The sequence below is a fragment of the Typha latifolia genome, chromosome 15 (assembly GCF_019914945.1).
Source record: "Typha latifolia isolate L0001 chromosome 15, TyphaL0001v2, whole genome shotgun sequence".
NCBI classification, from domain to species: domain Eukaryota; kingdom Viridiplantae; phylum Streptophyta; class Magnoliopsida; order Poales; family Typhaceae; genus Typha; species Typha latifolia.
Window position 1 is genome coordinate 4,560,283 of NC_133100.1, and position 11,302 is coordinate 4,571,584.

At 39.8% G+C, this 11,302-nt stretch overlaps 1 protein-coding gene across 1 annotated transcript; it reads right to left on the reverse strand.

Annotated features, from left to right (window-relative positions):
- Nucleotides 1-1,066: 1,066 nt before the first annotated feature.
- LOC140802040 (serine/threonine-protein kinase BLUS1) lies at nucleotides 1,067-2,681 on the reverse strand. Its single transcript, XM_073157449.1, has one exon. The coding sequence runs from the start codon at nucleotides 2,679-2,681 to the stop codon at nucleotides 1,170-1,172; it is 1,512 nt and encodes a 503-aa protein (XP_073013550.1). The 3' UTR covers nucleotides 1,067-1,169.
- Between the last annotated feature and the right edge of the window lie 8,621 nt (nucleotides 2,682-11,302).

Genomic DNA, 11,302 nt, shown 5'->3' on the forward strand with positions numbered 1-11,302 from the left:
TACCAGATGCGACAACATTTGGGTAAGGTGAAAGATAGAGCATCCAATCGATATTGTCTAAGAGTAGATATATAATTTTAAGTTATCACTAATAAAACCTATTATTTTCCTCCAACAATATAGGGATAAAAATTTTATGGTATCTATTTATGACATTTAATGTGTTTTAGTTTTTTAAGGTTGTGTTCACATATAAAATAGAGTAGAATATGAATAGCAAATGGCAATTTGTTATTACCGAAATAAGAGATTTATTTTACGAATAACAATTCATATGTTTACTTGTATTATAAAATAAGGGCATAAAAATTACTTTTGATGTGATATAAAGTAAATAAGAAAGATAGAAGAAAATTATTAAAATATCTTTCAATTTAATTTAAAATATATTAATGGGAAAGATAGAGAAAAAAATAATATATAATAGGTATGCTATGCATGCACCGAATAGTGTATTATTATGCATTATCATTTTTTACCCACTTATCAGTGTGCATTACTATGGTGAGAGTATACATATGAATTTACGTCGGTAGGTAATTAATGAATTATTGTTGTCAAACAAAATCACGCATTATCATATTTTATACACCTACCCGCGTGCATTAGTATAGTTGTCGCCTACTCTTACTTATTTTTCACTTTCCAACTTGAGTTCGAATTTGATAGTTTAAGTAGTATTTAGTTTTTTTTAATCCTTGTAGACCTAGTGTTTCAGTTTTCTAATATAATTTTGAAATTGGTTTTCTAAGTATAATAGACCAAGTTTAATTCGGATTTGAACTTTGTCTTTAGACTTGGATTTTGGCTTTCACCTTTTATATCTCTAAATCCAATCAATGTAGGAATCCTATCTCTCTTATTAAATATTTCAATGTTATGTATAATTGTTTGATTTTTTTGTGTTTTCTCCATTTTGTACGATATAATTCTTTGTTACCTGTAAATTCTTACTTTTTAAATTTTTATCAAAGTTTTTTTTGAAAATTATCAATGCCAATTGTAAGAGTTACTTTTATTCCTGACCTACATTAGAGTTCAGGGTTTAGAGGGAAGGGCGCATAAATAGCCATAAAGAGAGTAGTATTACACTCTACTAGAGTAAGCAAGCTGCTATCAAGTTAAAATAGCAGTTACAGAGCTGGTTGAGATTTATTAAAGAGCATTGTTTAAAAGTTGTTGCCAAATTGTCTCTCCTGATCACTGCCCTTCATCCTAATAATATCAAGTAACTCCTCCAGATGAGCATTCTTTTTCATCTCTTTCTGTAGTCGGAGGTTGAGATCATCGACAGTCTGCTGCAAGCCATTCAAATACGCCATTAGCTCATGCTCCCTCTGCTCCCTTGCTTCAACATCCATGCAACCACAACGTGCCAGCACATTCATCACCATTCCTCTCTGCAAATCTAAGCTGCCAAGGAGACAAACCAAGTTAGGAACCAACATTTGCTTGAAGATTGACGAGGATGGTATAACTTCGCATGCTACGTGAGCCATGCCCTCGTTCTTGTCTCCTTGATCTCTTTCTTCTCCTTTTTGATCATGTACAACAACCTTGTTTTCCATTTTCTCTTGGCCCTGATAGCTGGGGTAAATTGGATCTAGTTCAAGTCCATCTTCATTAAAATTCCAACCGCTCACCCTTCGATGTTTTATGAGTGGAGACATCGATTCAACGTCTTTATGATCAATCTCGATATTAGAGCACTTCGTTATACTTGTAGTACTCTTGTTCCTCTCCTCCACTGAGGGCACCACTTGAAGAACGTTCTTGACTAAGTAATCCGGTGACTTGCAGTTCTTGAAAAAGGGATGCCGAAGAAGCTTGTCGGCCGACGGCCTCTTGGAGGGGTCGTGAGAGAGGCAAGAGGCCACCATATCCTTGAACGCTTTCGAGAACTTCTTCTTCTTGATGTCCTTGTTGTTCTTGTCATGGGCATCCTCGATCCGCAGGCGGTTCGTGATCCTCATCATGAGCGACTTCGAGAGCGGGAGGTGGGACAGCGGTGGGCGGCCGTGAGCAAGCTCGAGCGCGGTGATGCCGAACGACCATATGTCAGCCTTGATGCCGTACCCGACGTGGGAGTGGATCACCTCAGGAGCCATCCAGTATGGAGTCCCGGCCATGTCGTTGAAGAACGAAGAGGAAGTTAGCGATACATGAATGGAGGCGTTCGACGGCTGCGACTCGTATATCGACGCGGAGACCCCGAAGTCAGCGAGCTTGATGGAGCCGTCGGTGTCGACGAGGATGTTCCCCGCCTTGATGTCGCGGTGGATGTGGCCTTGCCCGTGGAGGTAGGAGAGGGCGTGGAGGACCTCCTTGAGGACAACCGCGATGCATTGCTCAGGGAGGCCGTCTGGGTACGAAGAGGATATGATGGAGTGCAACGACCCGGCCGCCATGAACGGCATGACCACCCATAGATTGCTGTCGACGGTGAAGGAGCAGTGCGCGCGGAGGATGTTGGGGTGGGAGAGCAGCGCCATCGCCTTGGCTTCGCGCCGCACGTCATCAAGGTTTGCGCGAGACCTCTCGAGATCAATGGACTTGATTGCAACGATTGCCGAGTCCATCGGCAGGCAAGCAGCCTTGTAAACCACTGCACTTACTCCACTGCCTACTTCGCAGAGAAGCTTGTAGGACTTCGAATCAAGAGGGTACATTTTTCTAGCCATTGCCAGGAGTACTACTTTTCATTTGTTTCAGTTTGGATGCCTCTTATAAGGCTTTTCCATGAATGGGAAGGCATAAAGAGTTCCTTGGTAGGTATGGCATCCTTTGTATTCACACAGGTGGAGGGTTCGTTTTGCTACACAGCATATCGATAGTTTCATGTGAGAAGGGGTAGAAAGGTAGATTATGAGGATGCTTGGTGTATGGAAGTGCCACAGAGTCATGTCTGGAACTGAGCTTCCCGTGAATATATTATATGTGGTATCTTTTGCAGGCTAGCTCCTAATTTATGGGGGAAAGGGGGCATGGATGATCGTTGTGGCCAATAATGTTGCAGTAATCACATCATGTCAGCAACTATAATAACCATCATCCATTTCTTTTCACCACCACAAAGGATCATCTAGTTAACCAAAGTCTAAAACAAGTACCTCCATTTCAGAAATAAGTCCCAAATTAACTACCAACCAAATGAAGCAAATTAAACCAGAGACCACACTTGTTATGGAAACTGCATATAACTGAAGAACTTCCTCCTATATTTTCAAGAATAAGAATTCCGGAGATGTGATCTATTTAAGGACTACTAAATAAGTGTTAGAAGAGGTAGAAAATTCAAGAGAAGAATATTGTTCTCATGACAATTAGCATAAGATGAAATAGATAAAAACTTTAAACTTTTTTTTTTACTTCATTTGCTTGCCATTCCATAAGACAAGACTATATATAATGGTTTACATTGCTCTGAGTTATATTACATAACTCTTCATTTTCTAACTTTTAGAGAACCCAAAAGGTTGTTATAATTCTAAGGCTTAGAGAAGATTAAGAGTCACCCAAAACTAAAGCACTAATGTTAAATCATTATTAAATTCTACACTAGCCAATTAATCTAATTGACTAGTCAAATGAGCTAGTTTAATAATTCAAACTTTTCCTCTTAAACTAGATCATTTCCATGGCAAGCTTTTTCATCAATTTGGTAAAGGTATCCATCTCCAGAGCTTGGTGAATGTCTTTTTTTTTTTCTTTTTCTTTTTTTTTTTGATAGAAGGTCCATAGACCAATAATTCCATTAAAGCCAAACATCTTTTACAAGCTTTGATACACAAAGGAAAGGGAGATTTTTTTAAGAGCCCCTCTATCGGCACAACAAGAAAAATAAGCATCAAGCCCTAAGGGTATACAAGATCTGAATAAAGTACACCCAACTCATTTAATTAGACAAACAAACAAGCTAACTTAAGCATCTTTTCGATCTCGAACGGATCTGAAGCGACGTAGCTTCATGCTGCAGAAAGATCAAATAATCATCACCTAGGGAACAATGTGACTCGGCGTCCACTAACTATGGTCATCACCCTCGCCGGCAAGGGAGGAGAAGGTAGGCAGTGGGCGGTAGCGGAGCGGCTGTGGCGACGAACAATGACGGATTGGGAGATGACAGAGTAAGTGTCTAAAAAGAGGTGGAGTCGACAGAGGGGAGTCACCGGCTAGGGGCGGCATGATGAGGAGGTGGTACAAAAGTGGAGAAAAGGGGAACAAGAATGTGAGAAAGAGAGGGGAAGAGGATGAGAGAGGGACCACGACTTAGATGACCATTGTTGTAGAGGCCTCATCCACAATGACTACAGCCTCGACGACCATAGTTGCTGCGGCTTTAACAACGATGACCCTGGTCAAGCAAAACAAGGAGGGGAGGGAGAAAGAAGAAGAAATAGAGAAGAGAGAAGGGAGGAGGGAGGAGGGAGGAGGAGGAAGAAAAAGGGAATGAAAGGGAGAAGGGGAGATAAAAGAGGAAAGATGAGAGGAGAAATACCTTGCCGTGAATGGGAAAAACCCCCTCCCCTCCTACCAGCCGAGGCTAAGAGGAGGGGAGAGGGAGAAAGACGTTGACGACGGCGGCCGACGAGAAAAACCCTCGATGGAGGGGAGGAGGAAAGCCCAAACCCTAGCTAAGAAGTATGCTAGGGCTAGTAGCATAGCTTGGTGAATGTCTGTCTGCTAATTGGTCTTGAGTCTTGAAATATTTGACCTTGAATTACTAGTGTATCCAACACTATACCTGTCTTTTCCAGAGATCTGAGCCTTTAGGATCTCATCAAGTTTGTTCTTCCCATTTAGAAATGTCACTTCCTTATTCGATCGCTCTAGTTCAATTTCATCAGCTTTCATTTTATTTTTTGCATTATCAAATTGTTCAGAAAGGTCTTTGACACGTTCAAGTTCCAATTTGTACTTCTCCTTAAATTGAATTCTTTCAAGTTCGATTACCTTGAGTCGTTAATGTAGTCTAAGATTGCTTTTCTTGAGTTTAAACGACTCCAGGTACAGGTCATTATATGCCTTTTGTATTTCAGATTCATCTTCCTCAGCTGATAACATATCCTGATCATCTGTACTATCAGTATAAAAAATGGAATCAATATTGAATAGAGAAGAGGCAAAAGCAACAAAGTTTTCTTTGTCTTTTCCAGAATCATCATCAGATTCATCTGAGTCATCCCAAGTAACTTTCATAGCTTACCCTTCTTCTTAAGGCGGTTAGGGCATTCTTGTGCTATGTGTCCAAAACCAGAATATTCAAAACATCGAACTTTATTCTCAGAATTCTTATTTTTCTGTTTGACACCGTTGTTGCTCACACCTGTGTTCGAACTCGCAGTATTCTTCTTTTTCACAAATGCTTTGCTTTTCTCAAGTTTTTCAGCATTCAACTTGTTTGGCTTCCAAAAGAATTTATTGAACTTTTTGACGAACATGGCCAACATCTCAACATCTAAATCACCTTCATCATCAAACTCCTCTATACTTTGTTCAACTGTGGATAGGGCAATCCCTTTGGACTTCCTCGGTTTTGAAAGGCTGGACTCAAATGTTTGTAGATTTCCTACCAATTGTTCAACTTTCATAGAATCGATATCCTTACTTTCCTCAATAGCTGTAACTTTCGCTTGAAACCTCTCTAGAAGAGACATAAGGATCTTAGAGACAATTATGTTTTCAGAAATTTTCTCTCCTAGATTGAAACTGGAGTTGACTATATCACTCAGCTTTGCATAAAACTCATCAAATGTCTCATTCTCCTCCATACGTAGAGTTTCAAAACTAGTAGTCAACCTCCGAAGTTTAGAAAGTTTTATAGCCATAGTTCCTTTGTGAGTAGTTTCTAAGATCGTCCAAGCTTGTTTTGCTATCTCACAAGTAGAGATTTTTCTAAATTCTTCCGAGGAAACACAACTAAAAATTGCATTTATTGCCTTGCTATTCCATCCAACTTTTTCATAGTCTGACCTATCCCATGACTCTATCGGTTTATTAGCAAGTTTATCATCCACCATGTACATTGGTGGACTCCAACCGTTCACAACGGCAAACCATACTCATTCATCTATAGACTTCAAGTAAGCTCTCATCTAGCTTTCCAATATCCATAATTTGATCCATCTAGGTAGGAGGTCTAATAGATGATGGTCCATCTCTATGAAAATCCATGCCTATCTGATCTCTCTCAAAGGTGAGAGAACCTGCTCTGATACCAATTGAAAAAACCCCTAGACACAAGTATGTATCTAAATACTAGGCAATGATATCACTCGTTCGCTTAGGTAAAAGTCCGTAGAAATATTATGAACGAAAGTAGAGATGAATGCCAAGATTTTAATATGGAAAAACCGAAACGGGAAAAAACCAGGATCCAAACTCGGATCAAAACCAATTACTAGAATAGTAGTAGTTACAAGATTGACTCACAAAATAACCCGTCGATCCAAACTACTTTGTTCTTCTCAGTCTTGCTCGCTAGAACCCACGATTCACTACTTCTCGTGATTGAAGTCCAACCTCAATAACCCTCGAGATTGATCTTTCGTCTAGATAACCCTTAAGATGAAAGATTAACTTTTTAATGATGAGTGGAACCTTGTTAGTTGAAGAACCGATGTAGCCTCAAGAAGTCTCCTTCAATAATGCTTCTTCAACCACACTCAAGATAGGGCATCACAATCCTTATATATGATCTCCAAGATAGAGCCAAATCCAAATCTATCCGTACTCAAGAAAGTCCAATTTTATCAAACTTCGTTGGTGCGTTCGAACGCGGCCCGGGTGCGTTCGAACGGCATGACTGGAACTCAGGTGCGTTCGAACGGGCCCGAGTGCGTTCGAATGCGACAACTTGAATTCTTCAGGTTGCGTTCGACGTTTGTGAACGCAGCTCTCGGTCTATGTGAACGCAGTACCCGCGTTTGAACGTGTTTGTGAACGCGGCTCTCTGTCTATGTGAACGCAGTACCTGCATTCGAACGCGTTTGTGAACGCGGCTCTCTGTCTGTGTGAACGCAGTACCCGCATTCGAACGCATTTGTGAACGCGACTCTCTGTCGGTGTGAACACAGTACCGCGTTCGAACACGTTTGTGAACGCGGTTCTTTGTCTGTGTGAACGCAGATTCCGCGTTCGAACGCGTTTGTGAACGCGGTGTGAACTCGACGGCTTTTCTCCAATAATTTTGCAATTCTTCAAACCAGAGATATTCTAGACTTGTGTAAAGCTCATATACATGAAAAAATACACTTAGAATATTTTGTACACAATTGCCAACAAATAAAAACCTAACACACGGATCCAAACTCGGATCAAAACCAATCACTAGAATAGTAGCAGTTACAAGATTGACTCACAAAACAACCCGTCGATCCAAACGATTTTGTTCCTCTCACTCTTGCTCGCTAGAACCCACGATTCACTGCTTCTCGTGATTGAAGTCCAACCTCAGTAGCCCTCGAGATTGATCTTTCGTTTAGATAGCCCTTAAGATGAAATATTAAGTTTTATAGATGAGTAGAACTTTGTTAGTTGAAGAACTGATGTAGCCTCAAGAAGTCTCCTTCAATAATGCTTCTTCAACCACCCTAGAGTTAGGGCATCACAATCCTTATATATGATCTCCAAGATAGAGCCAAATCCAAGTCTTATCCATACTCACGAAAGTCCAAGATTTTCAAACTTCGTTGGTGCATTCGAACACGGCCCGGGTGCGTTCGAACGGCCTGACTTGATCTCAGGTGCGTTCGAACGGGCTCGAGTGCGTTCGAACGTGACAGCTTGAATTCTTCAGATTGCGTTCGAACGCGTGTGTGAACGCAGTTCTCAGTCTGTGTGAACGTAGTACCCGCGTTCGAACGCATTTGTAAACAGAGCTCTCAGTCTGTGTAAACGCAGTACCCGCGTTCGAACGCCTTTGTGAACGCAGCTCTCGGTTTGTGTTAAGGCAGTACCCGCGTTCGAACGCATTTGTGAACGCACCGCATTCAAACGCGTTTGTGAATGCGGTGTGAACTCAATAGCTTTTCTCCAATAATCTTGCAATTCTTCAAACTTGAGAATTTCTAGATTTGTATAAAGCTCATATACATGTAAAAATACACTTAGAATATTTTGTACACAATTGCCAACAATTAAAAACCTAACAAGAAAGAAGGACAATAGCTTACTTCTTTGAAGAACATAAAATTGCACTAGAGAAAGCATAATTGAAAGTACTCTTACTAACTTCCAAAGGCTTTCTTTGACTTGCATATTTTATGTTTTTCATCTTTCTTCATGTAGCCTAAAAATATAAACCTCCTATTTAAGAACACCGTGTAGGCATACTGATTTAATGACTTGATACACTTTCTAACTATTTTGAGCGACTAAAGCTAAGACCATGTGAATAGTTTTAAGTTGAACAACAGGGGTGTTAGGTTTTTATTTGTTGGCAATTGTGTACAAAATATTCTAAGTATATTTTTTCATGTATATGAGCTTTACACAAGTCTAGAATATCTCTGGTTTGAAGAATTACAAGATTATTGGAGAAAAGCCGTCGAGTTCACACCGCGTTCACAAACGTGTTCGAACGCGGGTACTGCGTTCACACAGATAGAGAGCCGCGTTCACAAACGCGTTCGAACGCGGGTACTGCGTTCACATGAGTACGGATAAGACTCGGATTTTGCTCTATCTTGAAGATCATGAGTACGGATAAGACTCAGATTTGGCTCTATCTTGTACTTTCGTGAGTACGGATAAGATTAGGATTTAACTCTATCTTGTACTTTCGTGAGTACGGATAGAGTTACATTGCCTAGTGTTTAGATACATACGTGTGTCTAGGGGTTTTTTCAATTGGTATTAGAGCAGGTTCTCTCACCCTTTGAGAGAGATCAGATAGGCATGGATTTTCATAGAGATGGACCATCATCTATTAGACCTCCTATTCTAGATGGATCAAATTATGGATATTGGAATGCTAGGATGAGAGCTTATTTGAAGTTTATAGATGAGCGAGTATGGATGGCCATTGTGAACGGTTGGAGTCCACCAATGTACATGGTGAATGATAAGTTTATTGAGAAACCGATTGAGTCATGGATAAGAAAGATTATGAAAAAGTTGGCTGGAATAGCAAAGCAATAAATGCAATTTTTAGTTGTGTTTCCTCGGAAGAATTTAGAAGAATTTCTACTTGTGAGATAGCAAACGAAGCTTGGACGATCTTAGAAACAACTTGAAAAAACCCGTAGACACAAGTATGTATCTAAATACTAGGCAATGATATCACTCGTTCGCTTAAGTAAAAGTCCGTAGAAATATAAAGAACGAAAGCAGAGATGAACGCCAAGATTTTAACGTGGAAAAACCCAAACGGGAAAAAACCACGGATCCAAACTCGGATCAAAACCAATCACTAGAATAGTAGCAGTTACAAGACTGACTCTCAAAACAACCCGTCGATCCAAACGACTTTGTTTCTCTCAGTCTTGCTCGCTAGAACCCACGATTCACCGCTTCTCGTGATTGAAGTCCAATCTCAGTAACCCTCGAGATTGATCTTTCGTCTAGATAGCCCTTAAGACAAAAGATTAACTTTTGTAGATGAGTGGAACCTTGTTAGTTGAAGAACCGATGTAGCCTCAAGAAGTCTCCTTCAATAATGCTTCTTCAACCACCCTAGAGATAGGGTTTCACAATCCTTATATATGATCTCCAAGATAGAGCCAAATCCAAATCTTATCCATACTCACGAAAGTACAAGATAGAGCCAAATCATAATCTTATCCGTACTCACAAAAGTACAAGATATAGCCAAATCCAAATCTTATCCATACTCACGATCTTCAAGATAGAGCCAAATCGGAGTCTTATCCGTACTCACGAAAGTCCAATATTCTTAAACTTTGTTGGTGCGTTCGAACGGGCTCGAGTGCGTTCGAACGCGACAGCTTGAATTCTTCAGGTTGCGTTCGAACGCGTTTGTGAACGCAGCTCTCGGTCTGTGTGAACGCAGTACCCGCGTTCGAACACATTTGTAAACAAATCACCTTTCTTGACCCATATGGCCTTTGTTTTCATCCCATAAATAAAAGCACTTCTAGGTTTTTACAAAAATTTGCAATGAGGTCGAATATGCCCTAGAATGCCGCAATGATAGCATGTCGGAACAAACCTTTTTCTACTCACCTTTTGTCGAGGAGTGTGACTAGAGTTTGCCTTTGGTGTCGTCGAAGATTCACCAGCTTGTATATTCAAGTTCTGTTTAGAAGGGTTCATCCAGAATTGCTTTGTAAATGCGATTGTTGGCTTCAGGTATTCCTCCTTTTGTATACCTGCAGAAACAAATACAGTTTTGTTATTATTTGAATTACCAGTGTATCCAACACCATACTTGTCTTTTCCAGAGATCTGAGCTTTTAGAATCTCATCAAGTTTGTTCTTCCCTTTTAGAAATGTCACTTTCTTATTCAATCGCTCTAGTTCAATTTCATTAGCCTTCATTTTATTTTTCGCATTGCCAAGTTGTTCAGAAAGGTCTTTGACACGTTCAAGCTCCAATTTGTACTTCTCCTCAAATTTAATTCTTTCTGGTTCAATTACCTTCAGTCGTTGATATAGTCTAAGATTGCTTTTCTTGAGTTTAAACGACTCCAGGTATAGGTCATTATATGCCTTTTGAATTTCAGATTCATCTTCTTCAACTGGTAACATATCTTGATCATCTGTACTATCAGTATAAATAACAGAATCAATATTAAGTAGAGAAGAGGCAAAAGCTACAAAGTTTTCTTTGTCTTTTCCAGAATCATCATCAGATTCATCTGAGTCATCCCAAGTAACTTTCATAGTTTTACCCTTCTTCTTAAGACGATTAGGGCATTCTTGTGCGATGTGTCCAAAACCAGAACATTCAAAACATTGAACTTTATTCTCAGAATTCTTATTTTTCTATTTGACATTCTTGTTGGTACCACCTGTATTTGAACTCACAGTATTCTTTTTTTTCACAAAGGCTTTCCTTTTATCAACTTTTTCAGCATTCAACTTGTTTGGCTTCTGAAAGAATTTATTGAACTTTTTGACAAACTTGGTCAACATCTCAACATCTAAATCACCTTCATCATCAGACTCCTCTAAATTTTGTTCAACTGTGGATAGGGCCATCCCTTTGGACTTCCTTGGTTTTGAAAGACTGGACTCAAATGTTTGTAGATTTCCTACCAATTGTTCAACTTTCATAGAATCGATATCATTACTTTCCTCAATAGCTATAACTTTTGCCTGAAACCTTTCTGGAAGAGAC

What these genes read in the sequence shown, in the direction of transcription:
- LOC140802040 (XM_073157449.1), bottom strand. Translation starts at nt 2,681, where the DNA reads ATGGCTAGAAAAATGTACCCTCTTGATTCGAAGTCCTACAAGCTTCTC.